Consider the following 21,712-nt stretch of genomic DNA (forward strand, 5'->3'; position numbering starts at 1 on the left):
TATTATATATATATAAAACTTATTTTACTTTTTATTTTTTTCTTCATTTTTTTTCTTTGATATCAGGTTAAGTTTCTTGTTCATTTATTGGTTTGTTTCTTTCCTTTTCTCATTTTTTGGATCAGGCTTCTTTTTCTTTTCCTTTTCTTTTTTCCTTCTTTCTTTCTTATTCTTTAGAATCAGGCTTATAGTATTATTTGTCTGTTTGCATTTTTATTCCTTTTCCTCTTCTCTTTTCTTGATTCAGGACTTTTTTTTTAAATCAGGCTTAGCTTAACAAACAAATCAAAGCACATCTAGTTAAATGTCCAAACGCTCCCCAAGCAAGGAGGAAATCTACAGAGTACTGACGTGTGGTATAGAGAAGCCAAAACACAACAGCAGAGTACCCAGGGCATACACCAGAATCACCTTCTGAAGTGCCAGGCCCTAGACAGTGTATGACCCTAGACAGTGTATGACCCCTTTTTAATATATCCAGGAGCAGGAAACATAACAAGCTTTCATAATATGCAAAAGACAGAAACCTAGACATAATGACAAGATGGTGGAATTCTCCCCAAAAGAAAGATCAAGAAGAAATCACAGCCAGGGATTTGCTTAAAACAGATATAAACAATATACCCAAACAAGAATTTAGAACAACAGTCATAAGGATACTAGGAGGGTCTGAAAGAAGCATAGAAGACACCAGAGAAACCCTGGCTGCAGAGATACAAGACCTAAAAACAAGTCAGGTGGTAATAAAAAATGCTATAACTGAAATGCGAAACCAACTTATGTAATCACAATGAGGATGGAAGAAGATCGAACAGGTGATACAGAAGATAAAATTAAGGAAAATAATAAACCTGAAAAGAAAAGGGGAAAAAACTATGAGGTCACAAATACAGACTTAGGGAACTCAGAGATTCCTCAAAGCACAATAATATCTATACCACAGGAGTCCCAGAAGAAAGAGAACAGGAAAAAGGGACAGAAGGTTTCTTTGAACAAATTATGGCTGAGAACTTCCCTAATCTGGGGAAGGAAACAGGCATTCAAGCCCAAGAGGCACAGAGCACTCCCCTCAAAAATAGGTCAACACCAAGACAGATCATGGTGAAGCTTGCAAAATACAAAGATAAAGAGAGAATTCTGAAAGCAGTAAGGGATAAAAGGTCCTTAACCTACAAGGTTAGACATATAAGGTTGCAGAGACCTATCCACAGAAATCTGGCAGGCCAGAAAACAGTTGCATGATATATTCAATGCGCTGAATGGGAAAAGTATGCAGCCAAGAATACTTTATCCAGCAAGGCTGTCATTCAGAAAGGAGAGATAAAGAGTTTCTAAGACAAGCAAAAACTAAAGGAGTTCATGAATACTAAACCAGCTCTGCAAGAAATATTAAAGGCGGCCCTTTGAGTAGGCAAGAGAGACCAAAAGCAACAAAGACTAAAAAGGAACAGAGACAATCCACAGGAACAGCAACTTTACAGGTGGCACTAAATTCCTATCTATCAATAACTACTCTGAATGTAAATTGACTCAATGCTCCAATCAAAAGACACAGGGTATCAGAATGGATTAAAAAAAAAAAAAGACCCATCGAAATGCTGCTTATGAGAGACTCATTTTAGACCCAAAGATACCTCCAGGTTACAGTGAGAGGGTGAAGAACAATCTATCATGCTAATGGACATCAAGAGAAAGCTGGGCTAGCCATACTTTCAGCAGACAAACTAGATTTTAAATCAAAGACTATACCAAGAGATAAAGAAGAGCACTATATCATAATAAAGGGTTCTATCCATCAAGAAGATCTAACAATTGTAAATATTTATGCCGCCACCTTGGGAGCAGCCAAATATATAAATTAATAAAAAACATAAAGAAACTCATTGACAACAATATAATAATAGTAGGGGACTTTTCACCCCACTCACAGCAATGGCCATATCATCTAAGCAGAAAATCAACAAGGAATCAATGGCTTTCAATGGCACACTGGACCAGATAGACTTAACAGATATATTCCGGGCATTTCATTATAAAAGCAGCAGAATACACATTCTTCTTGAGTGCACATGGCACATTCTCCAGGACAGATCACATACTGGGTCACATATCAGGCCTCAACCAGTACAAAAAGACTGAGATCATGCCATGCATATTTTCAGACCACAACACTAAGAAACTTGAAGTCAACCACAAGAAAAAATTTGGAAAGATTACAAATACATGGAGGTTCAAGTACAACCTACTAAAGAATGAATGGGTTAACCAGAAAATTAAAGAAGAAATACAAAAAACACATGGAAGCAAATGAAAATGAAAACACAACAGTCCAAAACCTTTGGGACTCAGCAAAGGCAGTCATAAGGGAAGGTATATAGCAATGCAGGCCTTCCTCAAGAAGCAAGAGGAGTCTCAAATACACAACCTAACCTTACACCTAAAGGAGCTGGAAAAAGAACAGGAAATAAAGCCTAAAACCAGAAGAAGAAGAGAAATAATTAAGATGAAAGCAGAAATCAATGATATATATAAATCAAAAAAAACAGTAGAACAGATCAATGAAACCAGAAACTTGTTTCTTTGAAAGAATTAACAAAATTGATGAACCCTTAGCCAGACTTACCAAAAGAAAAGAGAAAGGACCCAAATAAAATCATGAATGAGACCGGAGCGATCACAACCAACAGCACAGAAATGCAAACAATTTTAAGAGAATATAATGAGCAATTATATGCCAACAAATAAGGCAAGCTGGAAAAAAAATGGATAAATTCTTAGAAACATAAAAACTACCAAAACTGAAACAGGAAGAAATAGAAAATTTGAACAGACCCATACCCAGAAAAGAAATTGAATCAGTAATCAAAATTCTCCCAAAAAACAAGAGTCCAGGACCAGATGGCTTCCCAGGGAAATTCTATCAACAATTAAAGAATTAATAGCTATTCTTCTGAAGCTATTCCAAAAAACAGAAATGGAAGGAAAACTTCTGAACTCCTTCTATGAGGCCAGCATTACCTTGATTCCAAAACCAGACAAAGACCCCACTAAGAAAGAGAATTACAGACCAATTTCCCTGATGAACATGGATGCAAGAATCCTCAACAAGAGACTAGCTAATTGAACCCAACAGTACATTAAAAGAATTATTCACCAGGATCAAGTGGGATTTATTCCTGGGCTGCAGGGGTGGTGCAGTATTTGCAAATCAATCAAAATGATATACCACATTAATAAAAGAAAGGATAAGAACCATATGATCCCCTCAATAGATAGAGAAAAAGCATCTGACAAACTACAACATCCTTTCTTGAAAAAAACCCTCAAGAAAGTAGAGATAGAAGGAGAATACCTCAACATCATAAAGGCCATATACAAAAGACCCACAGTGAGTATCATCCTCAATGGGGAAAATCTGAGAGCTTTCCCCTAAGGTCAGGAACACAACAGGGATGTCCACTCTCACCACTGTTGTTCAACATAGTACTGGAAGTCCTAGCCACAGCAATCAGACAACAAAAAGAAATAAAAGGCATCCAAATCAGTAAGAAAGAGGTCAAAATTCCACTCTTCGCAGACAACATGATATTTTAGGTAGAAAACCCAAAAAGACTCCACCAAAAAACTGTTAGAACTGATACATGAATTCAGCAAAGTTGCAGGATATAAAATAAACATACAGAAATCTGTTACATTTCTATACACCGATAATGAAGCAGCAGAAAGAGAAATCAAGGAATCAATCCCATTTACAACTGTGCCAAAAACCAAAAGACACCTAGAAATAAACCTAACCAAAGAGGTAAAAGATCTGTATGCTGAAAACTATAGGACACTTATGAAAGAAACTGAAGAAGACACAAAAAAAATGGAAAAACATTCCATGCCCGTGGATTAGAAGAACAAATAACATTAAAATGTCCATACTACCCAAAGCAATCTACCAATTCAATGCAATCCTGATCAAACTAACACCAGCATTTTTCACAGAACTAGAACAAACAACCCTAAAATTTGTGTGGAACCACAAAAGACCCCAAATAGCCAAAGTAATGTTGAAAAAGAAAAGGAAAGCAGGAAACAACACAATCCCAGACTTCAAGCTATATTATAAAGCTGTAATCATTAAGACAGTATGTTACTGGCACAAAAACAGATACATAGATCAATGCAACAGAACAGAGAACTCAGAAATGGACCCACAACTATATGGTCAACTAATCTTGACAAACAGGACAGAATATCCTATGGAAAAAAGACAGGCTCTTCAATAAATGGTGTTAGGAAAACTGGACAACGACATGCAGAAGAATGAATCTGAACCACTTTCTTACACCATACACAAAAATAAACTCAAAATGGATGAAAGACTTAAATGTGAGACAGGAAACCATCAAAATCCTAGAGGAGAAAATGGGCAGAAACCTCTGTGACCCTGGCCGCACATCTAGACACGTCTCCAAAGGCAAAGGAAACAAAAGCAAAAATGAACCATTGGGACCTCATCAAGATAAAAAACTTCTGCAGAGCAAAGCAAAAAGTCAACAAAACTAAAAGGCAACCTAAGGAATGGGAAAAGATATTTGCAAATGACATATCAGATAAAGGGCCAGTATCCAGAATCTATAAAGAACTCACCAAAATTGACACCCAAAAAAAACAAATAATCCAGTTAAGAAATGGACAGAAGACATGAACCAGGCATTTCTCCAAAGAAGACATACAAATGGCCAACAGACACATAAAAAAAAGTGCTCAACATCACTCATCAAGGAAAGACGAATCAAAACCACAATAAGATACCACCTCACACCTGTCAGAATGGCTAAAATCAACAACTCAGGAAATAGGAGATGTTGGTGAGGATGTGGAGAAAAGGGGAACCCTTTCGCACTGCTGGTGGGGATGCAAACTGGTGCAGCCACTCTGGAAAACAGTACAGAGGTGGCTCAAAAAGTTAAAAATAGAGCTACCCTACAATCCAGCAATTGCACTACTATGTATTTATCCAAGAGATACAAAAATGCTGATTCAAAGGGGCACATACACCCTAATGTTTATAGCAGCATTATCAACAATAGCCAAATTATGGAGAGAGCCCAAATGTTTACTCACTGATGAATGGATAGAAAATGTGATAAATACATGCAATGGAATATCACTCAGCCATCAAAAAGAATGAAATCTTGCCATTTGCAACAATGCGGATGGAAATTAGAGTGTATTATGCTAAGCGAAATAAGTCAGTCAGAGAAAGACAAATATCACATGACTTCACTCATATGTGGAATTTAAGAAACTAAATAGATGAACATAGGGAAAGGGAGGGAAAGGTAAGATAAAAACAGAGGAGGAGACAACCATAAGAGATTCTTAACTATAGAGAACAAACTGAGGGTTGCTGGAGGGGAGGTAGATGGGGAGATGGGCTAGATGAGTGATGGGCATTAAGGAGGACACTTTTTGGGATGAGCACTGGATGTTATGTGTAAGTGATGAGTCACTAAGTCCTACTCCTGAAACCAATACTACACCATATGTTAACTAACTTGAATTTGAATAACACAAACAAACAAAAAAAACTTATCTTCCACCCATCACTGTTCCAGGTACTCAAGTTACAACCTTTAAGAGAATAAGGATTAAGCCCTTCTTCTCAAAGGCATTTAAAAATTGCTGTTGAGATCTGAGCGCCAAAAAATTCTTAATCTTCAAAATTATGTACCCAAAACTGAACAGGTGAGAAAAAAACAAGCAATTCTGTCCAAAACTGTTCTATCCAGAAGTGTTAAGAATGAAATGACTGGGGCGCCTGGGTGGCACAGCGGTTAAGCGTCTGCCTTCAGCTCAGGGCGTGATCCCGGTGTTGTGGGATCGCCCCACATCAGGCTCTTCTGCTGTGGGCCTGCTTCTTCCTCTCCCATTCCCCCTGCTTGTGTTCCCTCTCTCGCTGGCTGTCTCTATCTCTGTCGAATAAATAAATAAAATCTTTAAAAAAAAAAAANNAAAAAAAAAAAAAAAAAAAGAATGAAATGACTGAATCACAAACAGGAAAACATTTGTAATTACGGTTATTTTTCAAATAGCACAAGAAATCAAATGGTAAAGGTATGTGCAAATTTCTCAATGTAACCAAAAGTTTACCAATAAAATCAACTGTTAAAATGTATTTAGGGGCGCCTGGGTGGCTCAGTCGTTAAGCATCTGCCTTCGGCTCCGGTCATGATCCCAGGGTCCTGGGATGGAGCCCCGCATCAGGCTCCCTGCTCAGCTGGAAGCCTGCTTCTCCCTCTCCCATTCCCCCTGCTGGTGTTCCCTCTCGCTGTGTCTTTTTCCATCCAATAAATAAATAAAATCTTTAAAATAAAATAAAATAAAATAAAACGTATTTAATCAATAGCTGAGGATAATGTCAGCTACCTAAATCTGAATCCCTCCACAGATCCTTCATTAAAAAAAAAGGTCAACAAGGAGAAGAAATAAAACTATGTTTGAACATGTTCAACGTTAGATCCATCTTGATTGGCAAAAATGTGAAAGTCCGACAATGCCCTCTGTTGGCAAGATTGCAGACACACAGGCATTCTCATACGTTGGCAGGACCCAAAATGGAATTACATGGCAACATCTTAACAAAACTATGTATGTAGTTCTCTTTTACCCAGCAATCCTATTTCTAGGCATTTACAATGAAGTACACTCCCGGCCATAGGAAAATACATTTGCACAAGGTTATTCTTGGCTTCGTTATCTTTAATTACAAAATATCGGAACTACTTTTTGTCCAATATCTTAGTGAGGCTGCTCCCCAGATGCCACCCAAGGACAATGAGAAGAAAGATGCCAGAAAGTCAGCCAAGAAAGACAAAGACTCAGTGAGCAAATCTGAAGGCGAAGCCGAAAAGTGATCCTAGGGAAAGTTCAGCACATGCTCAATAAGCTTGTCTTGTTTGACAAAGCCACATATGACGAACTCTGTAAAGATGCTCCCAACTATATAAAAGTTATAACCCCGCTTGTTGCCTGAGGCTGAAATTCATGGTTCCCTGGCCAGGGAAGTCTTTCAGGAGCTCCTTTTAAAGGACTTACGAACTGGTTTCAAAACAGAGCTCCAGTAATTTACACTAGAAGCACCAAAGGTGGAGATGTTCCAGCTGTTGGTGAAGATGCATGATCAGGCCCAACCCAATAAACATTTTGAAAAATAAAATTTTATTAAACCAAAACAAATATGCATATGAACCAAACTCAATGTCTATCACATCAGAGACTGACTAACTATAACACATCCACTAAAAGAGTACTTTGTTGTGAGGAGCCTGGCCGGCTCAGTCAGCGGAGTGTGCGATTCTTGATCTTAGGGTTTTAAGTTCAAGCCCCACACTGGGTGTAGAGATTACTTAAAAATAAAATCTGAATCATGGAACTTTACATCAAAAACTAGGGATGTACTGTATGGTGACTAACATAATAAAAAAATAAAAATAAATAAATAAATAAAATAAAAAATATATATATAAAATCTAGAAAAAAAAGCACTTTGTTGCTATCAAAAACAAATATGGGAGATATCTCTGAATGGATATGGAATGATTTATGGCATATTTTGTTAGGTAAGATGAGCAAAATATAAGAGATTATATTTAGTACCTGTTTTTTATAAGAGAAGGAAATAAAAAATACACATGTTTTCTTACATATGTATCTGCCTATTTATGCAGGGAAAAAATACAGGAAGGACAAACCAGAAATCGATGATACTGGTTACTTAACAAGAGTTAGGTGGGAATGCAAGGAATAGGGGTAAGGGTTTGGTGACATTTCTCTGAGTATATCTTTTCTGTATAGTTTTGACTTCTGGAAGCATATTAGTGTTTTACATAATCAAAAAATAATAAAATAAATTCTGTAATAATGAGAAAAAATAAGTAGAATACCAAAAAACACAAATGAATCTAACTGTATTTCAAGAAAAATGATACAACCACTCTGAAAGAAACTTGAACACAATACACTGCCAACATACTCTCAGCTTAAAGAAAAAGTACAGCAAAATAATACTGAACTCTAAGTAAAGGGCTCATTTTTCACAGTTGTATGGGTCAGCCATTCTGAAACTCCTTTCCTTGTGCTTTAGGGTGGAACAGACAAGTAAATATACAAAGGATAAGAGGAACTCACAATCTCACTGTCACAGAAGAGAGTTACAAATATAGAAAAGGGAGACTAGAATGAACTCTGGTGTTCAGCTGAAATGAGAATGGACATAATGTGAACTCATGGTTTCTGATTTACAGATATATGTATAAAAAGTGAGGGTATTTGTGGGGCACTGGGTGGCTCCATCAGTTAAGCATCTGTCTTTGGCCCAGGTCATGATCCCGGGGTCCGGGGATCAAGTCCCTCATCAGGCTCCTTGCTCAGCAGGGAGCCTGCTTTTCCCTCTCCTCCCCGCTCCTGCTCTCTCTCGCTATCTCTGCCTCTCAAATAACATCTTTTTAAAAAATGAGGATATTTGTATGTTCATGCATATGTATGTTGGGTATATGTATATACATATAAATAAAACCAAAGTCTGCATGCCAATTTAAGCCTGCTCACTCTAGGTACAATCCTATATAGTAATCAGGATAACCAAGGCAGACCACAACATTCCCCATTTTTCTTAACTTTACTAAAGGAACAAAGTGCTGAGAGAGACCACAGTCATTCTCAAACAGGCCTGTATCAGCCAGGCTGGATACTGATCCTTACTCATATTATAAAATCGCTACATTCCTATAAATAACATGAGGGCCCCTAGGTAGACAGCCTTACTTACCCTCTGTACCTTCAATAACAATCAGTACAATGACTGGCACATAGTAGGCCACCAATAAATGTTTTTTCCTTGTAAACTGACAGAACAATGCTCCACATAAGGAGCCAGACTGACACTGTTCTTCAAGTCCTGAGACGTGCAGTCAGGCACTGGATTTAGCAGCCAGATGCCCTGTCTCAAAGAGAACCGCTCTGTACGCCAACAATTTAAACCTAGATTATACTCTGGTGTAAAATACAAAACTGTGACTAAGGGAGGCCCCTCTGTGTTCAGGGACAGTAAAACAGTAAACAGAAACTTTATGCAACTGGAAAAGTCTCGGATGGTAAGCAAAATGTTCTCCAAAGAGACAAGAATTTTTGAGGACAAGCACTTTGCCTACATTCAGCACTGAAGCCCCAGTGCTTGGCACTGGCCTGGAACATAGCAGGGGCACTGAAATCTGTTGAATGAAAGAGAAGAAGCCACATCGCCTGTAAGTACAAAGAACATCCATTTTTCAATGATTCACCCAACACTGCTGGTATTCGACACAGAACTCCTGAGGTATTATGGGAAAAAATATAGACTGATTACTAGACATCCTGAAAAACAACAAAAATAGCCTGTGTGGGGGCATTCCCATCTTTAACACTATTAGCAATTACAACTCTAAAAGAGAACCTGTGGTATAAGTGAAACCATACAAAAATAATGTTACTGTGCAGAATACAAAATAATGAAGTCAGCAAATGTATTAAGTAAAGAATATACCTACCTGCAGCATATCATCCACCATAGTTAGTATGTACTGAACTGTCTGCTCTTTGGAGATATGAGTCATCAAATTTATAAACGTTTTAGCACACTGGAAAAGAATGAAAGTAATGGTAACTTATTTTCAACTACAAACACAACATTTTAATGGAATTTCAGTAAAATATTATTTCTCTTGCACAAATTATAATACAAATGCTATTAACCAACAGATTTCAATTACAGAAAATGTATACCTTTTACAAATATTGTGATGAAGTATGGGAGGAACATACTATGACTTGCATTTGATTTTTGATCATTTTTAGTGATAAATTTCAAAGTGTTTACTACTTTTAAATAGACCTGGCAACTATAACTCTTGATCGCCCGTGATAACATAAAGATTAAGTTATATAAACCACAAAAAATTATCATTGATTTTGATTTGGTTTTTATTTTTGTTTTGTTTTTGCATTTGCTGGGAAGAAGAACACTACAGCAACAAGGGTACTAGGGATTAGAATCAGAAGGCCATAACCTGTGTTCATTCTACAACTTATCAACTATGTGATAATCTCCAGACTTCAACAAAAACTGGAGCCAACAGTATGTTTCCTCACAAATTTCCCAGGATTGTTGTAAAAATCAGACTGAGTTGCATACAGGCTCCTTCAGACCATCAGGACCCCACATCAGAAAATCTGATGGACAGGAGGATTGCATCATATTCTGGTGAAAATACAAAATGGGAAAAATTTTCTTAAAAAAAAAAGCAACTTTAAAAACAATGTATATTGTTTTCAAAACTTAATTTCCCTTCCAGGAATCTATTCTAGAAAGATTTTCAGAAATGCAGAAAAGGATAGAGGAATAAACATACCCAATAGAACATTTTTCCAAAATGAAAAAAGAGAACTGGAAATCATTCAAAAGTCTTCCAATAAAAAAGGATTTTTAGCTAAATTATGATGCATACCTACAATGGAATATCACAAAGTCATTAAAAATTTTTTCTAGAATTTTTAATGACACAGGGAGGTATTGATGACATAATGTTTATATCTATCACCTGACTGCCTTCAGTTTGGAGCATCTCCTGCTTCTCTTCAGGACTTCTTTTCATTTCAAACCTTTGAATGAATTCACAATCTTCAGCAGAAATCATCTGCCCCCTAAAAAGTAAGAGTAAGTTGGGTTTTTTCAATAAGAGTTGAATCACCCCACTGTGAGCAAGGGATACAGGAATTCCCCATCTTTCTCCTCTCTCCCTGGTAGTTAAGCACTAAGGTGGGCACACAGGCCCTGCCTGGCATCAGACAGACCTGACTGCAAGCTTAGCTCCACAACATACTGATCATGCAACCTCTCTGGACCTGAGTTAATTTATCTGCAAGATGGGAATAATATCCACATTGCCATTAGAGGCTAATTTGAGGATATTAGATAATTCATATAAGGTGGTTAGCACAGTGCCTAGCCCGTAGGGAGCACTCAATAATTGACACCTTTTAGCACTGTCCGAAGTCTCACCCTATCCCCCTCCCAGCCAAACAATTCGCCTGGCTTTCTACTCCAATCAGACCAAAGCCACTTTATATGAACTTCTACAATCATTACCTCTGGCATATTCTCGTATTCCCTCTGGACTCAGAAAAATATGATCCTCCTCTCCTCTGAAAAAATAACCTTTCCATCCTGACCCATTGTCCTCCCAGCAATCATTCCACACTTTCCTGTTTTCCTCTTACTTTTTTCAGAGGTCCCTTCTTCAATGGCTCTTTGCTCAAGGCTTTTCTTCAAGCTCAATCCTTGGAATCTTGCTTTTCTCTCCCAAATTCTTTCCTTCAGTGAGAGTCAAACCAGGACAGCCTAGTCTTCTCTCTCTGTCAAACTATCTTCCACCTCTTACCATTTTCACAAATAGAACATCATCACAACTGAACCACCATCACCTTCCCTTCCAACCCAGTTTGACCTCACAACTGATTCGCTCCACTCATCAATGACTCGGGCCCTGTCTGATGCTTCCTTGTAAAAAGACCTGTCAGCAAAACAGCCCTGCTAGTCTCTGTGACATTGGACACTTCAGGACATACACCAATCTTTTCAGGCTATCAGTATGGTGGGGGAAGCTGCTGTCATTCTTATATCAGTTCTACACAGTTTTAAGCACTGTAATGTTGTTTTCATATATGCTCCTTTTTTTAACATAGCTTTTTTTTTTTGTAAACTATTCTCATGGATTGGATTTTTCCAACAATCCTTTCTTCCTCAAACTGAGGAAGAGTTCCAACTCCAGTTGTGAAACTTTGGCAGGTCGCTACCCCTCTGAGCAATGTTTGCCACACCAGTAAAATGGCAATTATAATACTACCTGCCCTGCTCCACTGAGCAGTTGTGAAAAACTACAAGAAAAAGCACCCGATGGATGTAAGCATGAAGTAAATGCAAGTTTAAAAATTTTAAATGTCTTATAATATGCTTTGTCATTCAAATAGCATCCACATTTTTTAAAAAACTGTCCTTCCCCACTCCCTGCCCCCAAGTATGTTGAGAGACTAGTGTTCTACAAAAGCCCAACCATGGAAACGATGAATTTGAAGCAGGTTTCCCCATATGCATAGTTACAGGAATGTAGTACTTTTTCAGGTCTGTCTTGCATTGGGTTCCTGGTGGCAGGCCTTGACATGGAGATTGGCGTACAGGCAAACTATGTAGGCAGTGCTCCCAGGAGAGACCCAGGATGGAGGGGGGAACACAGGACATGGAAGGTAAAGAGCCCAGCCCAGATTCAGACAAAGTCCTGAAGAGAACAGGTTTCTGAGCATACAGGAGAGTCTGGGAAGGTGATGTCCTCAGAGCTATGACCTCCCCAAGACAACGGAACTGACCTTTCATACTTCCTGATACCCCTTCCCACAATCCCACCTTCCTCCAAAGAAAATCTTGACTTGCAGGTATTCAACATCTCAGTGTTTTACTTTACCCCTTCTGGGTTTTGTATATACTATTACTACATATTAAACTATTTTACATCCTGTTAACTCGCTTCTGGATTTTGTAATCTGCTGTCATTCTTATATCAGTTCTACATAGTTTTAAGCACTGTAATGTTGTTTTCATATATGCTCCTTTTTTTAACATAGCTTTTTTTTTTATAAACTATTCTCATGCATTGTATTTTTCCAACAAGCCTTTCCTTACCAACCCAAAAGGGAATAAGTCTTTATATTTCTAGAGCTCTAAGGCAGGTGACAATGTGACCATTTCTTGACACTCTCTTCCTGAGCTTCCAGATTTTTCCTGTCCTCCTCAGGCCACTCATTACTGCTCTTTACAGTCTCCTTATCTCCTACCTTGTGCCTCAGGTTCTATGGGAGGCTCTCTCCACTTGCACTCCCTGAATACTCCCTGAGTGCTCCCCGCTAGCCTCTACGCAGGTAGCTCACAGTCTGAACTCCAGCCCAGGCCGCCCTCCTGCAGTCCTCATTCATACATGGGAACCTCTCCTCCCACAGAGCAAGCACAAAGGCCCTCCAGACCCTACAGGGGCAGAACTGAGATCACTAACATATATCCCTACACACACTCCGCTGCAGCCTAGTTAATGGGATAATGAAAGGGAAAAGAAAAAAAAAAAGACACTTTGCCCTGTTTTCTTTGTAGCTAAGCACTTTACATGCCAGGCAGGAAAAAATGCACTCTGTACCCTGGGATAGATCAACAAGGTCATCCTGTTCAGCTCTGGCCCCAAAATAAATACAGTCTTTTTCATAAACCTGAAGTTCCTAGCTAAAACCATTTCAGCCCCAAATTTTGCTATGTTGATGTATAAAAGCATATCATAACCTTTGTAGATAGGATAAGCATGTGAAAAAGTTGTGGTTTTCTACCATGACTAAAGTATACAATGAAGGTTACACTTGGTAACCTTATCATTCTGCAGCTTTCTTTTCCATTTAAATAAATGTGGTTTTTATTTGGTAAGCCAGTCCTCCTGAAGTTTGACTTTCTTGCATTTGTTGTAAGTAACCTTTTTCTTTTCTTGCTTGAATTCTTTAGTCTCTGAATCTTTCTTTGACATTCTCATAACCTAGCAAGTTAGGGACTCTGGTCTCTTTTCTAATGACCTGCAACCACTCAGGCACCAGTCCTAAAAATCCTTCCACCTAGCATCAGTCTCCTCCTGACTTCCCTGCCTCTGGAGTAACTCAGGCCTAAGGTAACAATCCACCAAAGGGTTTCCCTGTTCCGATCCACCCATCCTCCACATCCCTCTTACCTACCAGCAGCCAGCTTTCTCAAGCACACATCTGACCGCGTTACTCCTTTCCTATGAGTCAGACTGTGAATTTGAATGGCAGTTCTACCTAGCACCTAGGTAGAGGCTTTCAGGAAAAATCTTCTTAATCAACTGTCTAATTAAAACCTGTATCAGGGGCGCCTGGGTGGCACAGTGGTTAAGCGTCTGCCTTCGGCTCAGGGCGTGATCCCGGCGTTATGGGATCGAGCCACATCAGGCTCCTCTGCTATGAGCCTGCTTCTTCCTCTCCCACTCCCCCTGCTTGTGTTCCCTCTCTCGCTGGCTGTCTCTATCTCTGTCAAATAAATAAATAAAATATTTAAAAAAATTAAAAAATAAATAAAAAATTAAAAAAAAAAATAAAACCTGTATCAACATGTACATGTTACCTAACCTATCTGCACAGCTATCTACTCTTCTTTAAGATAAGGGCAGAAAAACAGGTCCTAGTGTTGCCATGAAAGTAACATGAAACAGTACATGACTTACCAAGTACATTACTCCTTTCCCAAACACTGTCTCCACTGCCCAACATCTACTCTACCCATTCATGATCTAATCAGCCAAGATCAACCATCAGTGTGTCAAGCACCTTTAAGAACAGGTGACACAGCAGTGAATTAAACATCCCTCTTTGAGCTTGCATTGCAGTGGGGAGAACAAAAAACACACAAACACAAAAATAAATAATTTTTTAAACACACACACACACACCATAATACCAGGACACTAAATGCTATGAAAAAAAACTGAAGCTGGGTAAGGTGCTAGAAAATGCCAACAGAGGAAAGAATATATTCTAGGTGGATTACAGTGAAAGCCTTTCTTATTTTTTTTAAGATTTATTTAATTATTTTAGAGACACAGAATGCACAAGCAGGGGGAGCAGAGGCAGAGAGAGAGGGAAAGCAGACTCCCCACTGAGCAGGGAGCCTGACATAGGGCTTGATCTCAAGACCCTGAGGTCATGACCTGAGCCAAAACCAAGAGTTGGAGGCTTAACCAACTAAGCCACCCAGGCGCCCCACAGTGAAGGCCTTTCTGAAGCCACCTGTGCAGACACCTGCATGAAGTGAGTTAATGAGCCAAGTGATATGGGGAGGAACTTCCAGACACAGGTTAAGTCCAATGACAGTGGGGCAGCAGTAGCTTGAAAGAGCAAGAAAAGCACAGCTGCTGGATGTCTGTGAGCAGGGTGGCATAATCTGATTTATATTTTCAAAATGACTGTCACAGCACTGTAAAGAATTATTCTTCAATTCCACTTCTGGATATTTATCTCAAGAAAACAAACAATAATTCAAAAAGATATGTGCACCCCAATGTTTACTGCTGCATTATTTACAATAGCCAAGATATGGAAGTAACCTAAGACAAATGGATAAGGACAATGTGGTATATACACAATGGAATATCATGCAGCCATAAAAAGGGATGAGATCTTGCCATTTGCAACAACATGGATGGATCTAGAGGGTAATATGCTAAGGGAAATAAGTCAGATAGGGGAACAAAATACTGCACATTTCCCTTATGTGTGGAATTGAAAAAACAAAAACAAAACAGAAACACATTCACAGATACAGAGAACAAGCGGTGATTATGAGAAGGGAGTGAGTGGTGTGAGGGGAAGGGCAAAGTAGGTGAAGGGGATTAAGAGGTACAAACCTCCAGTTATAAAATAAGTTAAGTCACAGGGATGAAAAGTACAGCATAGAGAATACAGTCAATAATATTGTACTAATTTTGTGTGGTGACAGATGGTAGCTAGACCCACCAAGATCATTTCATAATGTATAAAAATATCCAATCACTATGTTGTACACCTGAAACTAACATAACATTGTAGTCAATTAAATCAATTTCTTAATTAAAAAAAGAAGAAGAAAAAAACATCAAAGCAAATTGAACCCCCCCCCTTAAAAAAAGAGAGCATGTGGGAGATAATGACAGCTTACACAGGGCAGTGAAAGTGGAGCTAGAGAAAAAGTGGTCAGATCTGGGATGGGTTTTGATGCAGAGCTAAAAGAATCTGTCTGGATATGGTTAGTAAGGGAGAGAAGTGTCAAAATGGCTAACAGGTTTGGGCCTTCAAAGCCAGTGAAGGAAAGTGCCACAAACTGGCCTGCAGCAGGCCAGAGGGAGCCCCACCCAATTACCCAAAGCTCCCCCAGAGCTGCATGTTCTTCCACATCTCTGTTCCCCCACCCCCACAGTTTCCTTCACCACAGCCCACAGCTCCTCTGCTTGGACAGCTCTCACGAGTATCTTCGTGTATTCGGTGTAGTCATTCCCAATGCTCCCAGATAATTATTCGTTCCCTGCTTTTGTTATTAGAGAAAACTTCACATGTATCTCCATTTTAATGCTTCCCACATTTTATTATTGAATTTTTTATTTAAAGGTCTGTTTCCTCATTAGACCTTAAACTCGAGAGGAAGAATGTTATTTTACGATTCTTGTATCCTCAGGATAGAGTTTTACTAGATTCCAGCTTGACTGAAATATAGCCACACCCATTCATTTACATACTGTCCAGTTCAATTACTAAAAAAAAGCTTAATCAAACATACGTACATTTTTCAAACATTGTATTTTCATATAACATGTTAGTTTGTAAAGGATAGAGAATATTGGCCTTTTGACATTGGAGAACTTTTCCAATGGTTTTATTTTTATCAGAATAAGATGTGATACAAGATTCCCTGAGAATTCATGTGTCATGGCCAGCCCCAACGATTTGTAAGTTCTTTTAGGGCAAGCACATTTCACACCCACCGGTGTCCCCACAACAGCAGGCATACAGTAACATTTGGTGAACATTTGTGAACAGATATACAGAGTAGAAAGGTTTTATAAAGAAATGCATGAGATGGACAACAAAAGGACAGAAATAGGAATGAGACTACAACTTAGTAGTACAGAGGCCTTGGAAAAGGAGGAAAAGAAAAGAAAGCAATTAAAAATCTCCATGGAATTAAAAATTTTCCAAATGCCCATGCTACAGAACTTCTGCAGTCAACCAGTGCCTTATGATCAATAACAATATCATTCTATTTAGGTTATAAACAAAGTCAAGCTTTATAAACATGAAACTCCTTGTCCTCTAGTCTAAATACACTCTGGACTAAAATTAGGAAACAGAGCTCAAAATCCTAATTTCACAGGAACTTTAAACAATTACACAGATATAGACGAACACAGAAAACATCAGAAAGTCTCTCCTCTTGCCCTTGAGTCCATGACCACATAACAATCCAGTCCACTAAAGGAGGAATCCAGAGTCATCCTAGATTCTTTCTCACTCTTATACATTAAATCGATCACTAAGACTTTCTCAAATCTACCCAATTCTATCCATTCCAACAATCTGAATACTTCTACAGTCTCAACCCTAGCTCTAGGTTTATTTCCACAAATCCACCCTCTACATTTTCAATAGAACAATCCAACCAAAAGGCAATCTGACATCTAACCCGCACTTACAAACATTGGTTGTTCCAATATCTACAACAGCAATTTTAAAACTGCTCCTGGAGGAGCCTTCACAATTGGCTCCTGGCTGCCTCTCCACGCTCAGCCCTCCCCACTGCCTGCCTCCAAAACATGTTTTTTTGTTTTTTTTTTTTTTTAAGATTTTATTTATTTATTTGACAGAGATAGAGACAGCCAGTGAGAGAGGGAACAGAAGCAGGGGGAGTGGGAGAGGAAGAAGCAGGCTCATAGCGGAGGAGCCTGATGTGGGGCTCGATCCCATAACGCCGGGATCACGCCCTGAGCCGAAGGCAGACGCTTAACCGCTGTGCCACCCAGGCACCCCCCAAAACATGTTTTATTCCCCACCCAACATGCTGCTTTCACCTCCCTGCCTTTGAACATCCCCTCCAGGAACACCTCCTGGAGGTAGGATTAGCTTTCCTTTTCCTGTCCACCCATCATTCCCCTGTGTACCTTTCTACTAGCTCAGTTAACATACTAAACTTAAATGATCTGTTTTATATTTGACTTCTCTACCAGATTATAAGTTTATCTTTTGAAGCCTCAAAGCCTAGAAAAATGCCTCACACTTGAAAGGCAGGCAATAAATGTTTAATGAGTGACTACATTAACAGACATAAATGCGTAATTTTTGTACACTGCATGTCCCTCTTACAGCAAAGCAAACTAAATATAAAACTAAAGATTCTTCAATTTGCTTTTCAAATTGTATATGCAAATCTTAACTGAATTTCCTTAATAAGTCACTCATAAATAACCAAAACAAACAGATAGCAAGTAAAGTCAATATGATAAAATACGGGCAAGAATAAATAAATCCTTACTTTACAGATAAATACAGAACACCAACATGCTAAATCTTAATGCATACAAGAAAGAAGGGGAAAGAACCAAAATTTATTGAGCATGTATTCAACATACTAATGCTCGTATTCGACTGTGTCAATACTTAAGGTACACTATTTGGGCAACAACTCTGAGATATCTATCCCCATTTCACACTTACTTCGATGAACCTCAGAGCAGTTAAGAGATTCACCTAAAATTACCAATCTAGTAGACAGAAGAACCAGAATTCAAACCCAGGTCTTGAAATTCACACATCTACACTTTGTACTAGTTGTAGGAGCCATTCTGCAACGCCTCTGTCCCCACATTGATCACTAAGGCACAATGAGCCAGTCTGGAAGGCTTTGCCCATTATCCCCTTCCCCTGCTACAGATCCCATGAACATGCCTCCCACATTTCCCACTCATTCAAAAAGTACAGCTTTCCAAAAGAGAAGATCAAAACTGCTCTGAGCAGCTCTGCTCCCCTGCTAGAGCCTCAAGCTGTCTCCAGCACTCCCTATGTCAGGTAAGAATTCTAAGGAGGAAGTGTTTTCTTCCATATTTATTAGCATTTTTCCAGTATTTCTCTCATAGAAGCATGACCATGAAAAAGCCTGATGCAAAAGCACATGATTATCCATGATTCACAGCAAATCGGTACTTACTGAAGATAGGACTGCCAGTTCACTTTGTTTGCACGAACCTCTGCAGCCTTTGCAGCAATAATGTTCGTTGGAACAGCAGCATCTACGGCACCTCGGATATCCATTTTGGTCATCTAAGTTTTATGATGTTGGATGTTTTTCAACAGATCTTCAATTCTGAAGCAAGGTGAAACCAGAATACCAGATGTTATCATTTTTTAACAACTACTACTATCATCTGCTATTATAATTAGTATCATCATCACCTTACTCTCCCCAGACATTCAACTCAAATATTGAATATCCTAAGTATTCAATATTAATATCATTATATTTCAGATCTTGCCCAATTACACACCACCCCATAAAAGTGTTCCCTAAAGGTTTTTACATTTTCAGGACAAGTTTTTTAATTATTGACACTAATCTTGCAGTAAGATTTTTAAAAGTAACTCTTTAATAAAGACAGACATCAGAAGTCATGCTTAAATAAAACAGGCATACAATTTAAATGTATACAACTGGGATCAACTTTCTTCTGACAGAAAAAAGTAACCTGTATAGTAGAGATAAGACCAATTATTTTATTTATATTTACTAAGCATCATTTTGAAGTGACATATACAAAAAACCTACAATTGCCTTCTAAAATTACTCATTCAAATTAAAAACCCCAAAGTGGGAATGCCATTTCTTCAAAGACAGAGCTTTCTTTTTTCAACCAAAGTTCACGGTATTTTCATAATCAATTCTGGAAGAAAGTTTTGGAACAAATACCAATTACAATTTAGGTACAACCGATCATGGGAGTCTGGTACAACAAGAAGAACCTACAATAATGAGTTTTATGTAATTCTCACTTCTAAATTTACCGGTAAACGCTTAAGCCTGACTTTGTCTCAAAACAAAATATATAGGTTCTGGTTCACAAAATATAAGTTCACTGCCAGAGCCACAAAGAAACTAAAACCATACCCAAAATTCTATTGCAAACCCAATGACCTTAGTCAGTTTGGAACTTAATCTCTACATCTGAGGGTTTGCTGCCTAAACAAGCAAAAGCAATACACACAGGTAAGGCAGAGATAAAACTGGCTCTGTCCGGGTCAGGCTGGAACCCTGGTACACCGAGCGGATTCAGGCCCAGCCGCCTCTCCTGGGGTAGGTGAAGGTGCCTCATTACCATCATCTAAATCCCTAAACAACTCGAATCTTCAGCAGGGCGTGGCCCAATCCTGGGGAAAGTATACTTTTTCCCTGTCCTCCTCTCCCCTGCCCACCCCTCACATTCCCTGCTGCTGCCGGGGAGGAGCTCCAGTTCCGTAAACCTACTTGAGGCCTTTAAGGAAAGAAATCTGGAGACCCGGGCGGGAGGAGCGCTGGAGGGGCCTGCGCGGCAGAAACCAGCACGCCCGAGGGAAGCTGGGGAAGCCGCAGGGGTCGCCTCCCTCGGGCTTGGTCAGGGGACAAAGCAACGCGAGAGCGGCCTTACTTCACAAACCCTGGGGACCCCACAACTCACCCGAAGGCGGCAGGGAGGATGCAGCGGTCCAGGCCGTCGGGGCCACAGCCCGGCTGGGGCGCCGAGTCACTGTGCAGTTGGCGTCTCCTGCCCGGTACAGAGGCCTGAGCGGCGGAGTGAGCCACGGACCCCGGAAAGTGCAGAGATTCCCGCACCCAGGAGACGTTGAGGGCGGCACAGGGAGAAGGAAGCAGGAGCGGCCGCGGTAGAATGACAGGAGGGTGGGTCACGTGACCAGAGGCACGTGACAGCCCGGAAGGCGGAAGCTGGGAAGATCCAAAACGCTCGCGGTGCCCCATTGGGCTCGGAAGGGTCTTATATACAGCGGGGAGGTGGAGTTCAGGCGGCCCGCGACAGAGAGCCCGGAGGGACACAGAATTTAAGCCCAGGCTGGCCCGTCAGGAGGGAGGAGAGCAGGATGGGCACGTGGGGACCACGACCCCGAAACCCACAGCCCCGCTTGGGGGCAGCCGAGGTCCCCAACCCAAGGCAGAGTCAGGCCAAAATTTGTTTATCTCAACAATCATTCTTTTGAAATATTTGATTTAATGTTTTTAAATAGATTGACTTCCATGTGGATTTAACAGCTCAATGAAATAGGCGTTCTTTTTGGGATTTTAAGTATGAAATTGATCCTGAAAGGTGGTTCACAAAAGTTATCTTATCCTCAGGTTGCAGGTTTAGCAAATTATGTTTCATGTAGTATTTGCAATTATATTTTTTAAAGTTTTTATATTTAAAGAAAATGCAAATTTGACAACCCTGACTTGAGCCCAAGATTGCCCCAGTCGAGGCCTCAACTATCCTCCTTGTCTTAAGATAGTAATGAGTAATACTACTCAATACTACAACTAGTGGGCAGTCAGGTATATGTAATAGCATATTTTTGCTAATCAGCACTCAAAGGATTTATAAGTAGAACCAACACATTTCTACTAAAAATGATACATTTTGCTCAAGTTTTAAACACTATAAGTAAACACACAGTGTATAATTATTTTTCTATTGCTGTTTTAACAAATTACCACAAATTTATTCTTTTATAGTTCTTTAAGTCAGAAGCCTGACATGAGTCTCAATCCATTTCCCTATCTTCTCCAGTTTCTAGAAGCGCATGCATTCCTTGGCTCATGTCCCCCTTCCTCCATCTTCAAAGTCAGCAACATCTCAGTGGGAGTGTGCACACTTGCCCTTTTCTTTTCCCTTTCCCTCTCTCTGTGGACACACTCTCTCTCTGGACAGCTGAGAAGGGTTCTCTGACTTTATAGACTTACATGATTAGATTGGGTCCCCCTGGATAATTCAAGCAACTCTCCCCATCTCAAGGTCCTTAACCTTAACCACATACACAACCT

General features: G+C 39.5%; 1 protein-coding gene and 1 pseudogene across 6 annotated transcripts in view; one reads left to right on the top strand and one right to left on the bottom strand.

Moving 5' to 3' along the window:
* The window catches only part of ATP6V1H (ATPase H+ transporting V1 subunit H), a 119,367-nt gene extending 98,774 nt beyond the window's left edge, over window positions 1-20,593 (bottom strand). For 2 of the 6 annotated variants that reach the window (XM_034650130.1, XM_034650128.1), the window contains exons 1-4: window positions 20,358-20,591; window positions 18,857-19,012; window positions 10,629-10,731; window positions 9,579-9,668 (exon numbers count right to left, since the gene is read on the bottom strand). In XM_034650130.1, coding sequence (XP_034506021.1) covers window positions 9,579-9,668; window positions 10,629-10,731; window positions 18,857-18,969 — 306 coding nt within the window. In that variant the 5' untranslated portion in view covers window positions 18,970-19,012; window positions 20,358-20,591. Of the gene's footprint in view, window positions 1-9,578; window positions 9,669-10,628; window positions 10,732-18,856; window positions 19,013-20,357 lie in introns of those variants that run through there. The other 4 variants (XM_034650129.1, XM_034650127.1, XM_034650126.1 and 1 more) reach the window with 4 other exon arrangements.
* LOC109491315 lies at window positions 6,813-7,174 on the top strand (annotated as a pseudogene).
* Window positions 20,594-21,712: the final 1,119 nt, after the last annotated feature.

This window comes from Ailuropoda melanoleuca, unplaced genomic scaffold, assembly GCF_002007445.2.
Source record: "Ailuropoda melanoleuca isolate Jingjing unplaced genomic scaffold, ASM200744v2 unplaced-scaffold11384, whole genome shotgun sequence".
NCBI lineage: Eukaryota > Metazoa > Chordata > Mammalia > Carnivora > Ursidae > Ailuropoda > Ailuropoda melanoleuca.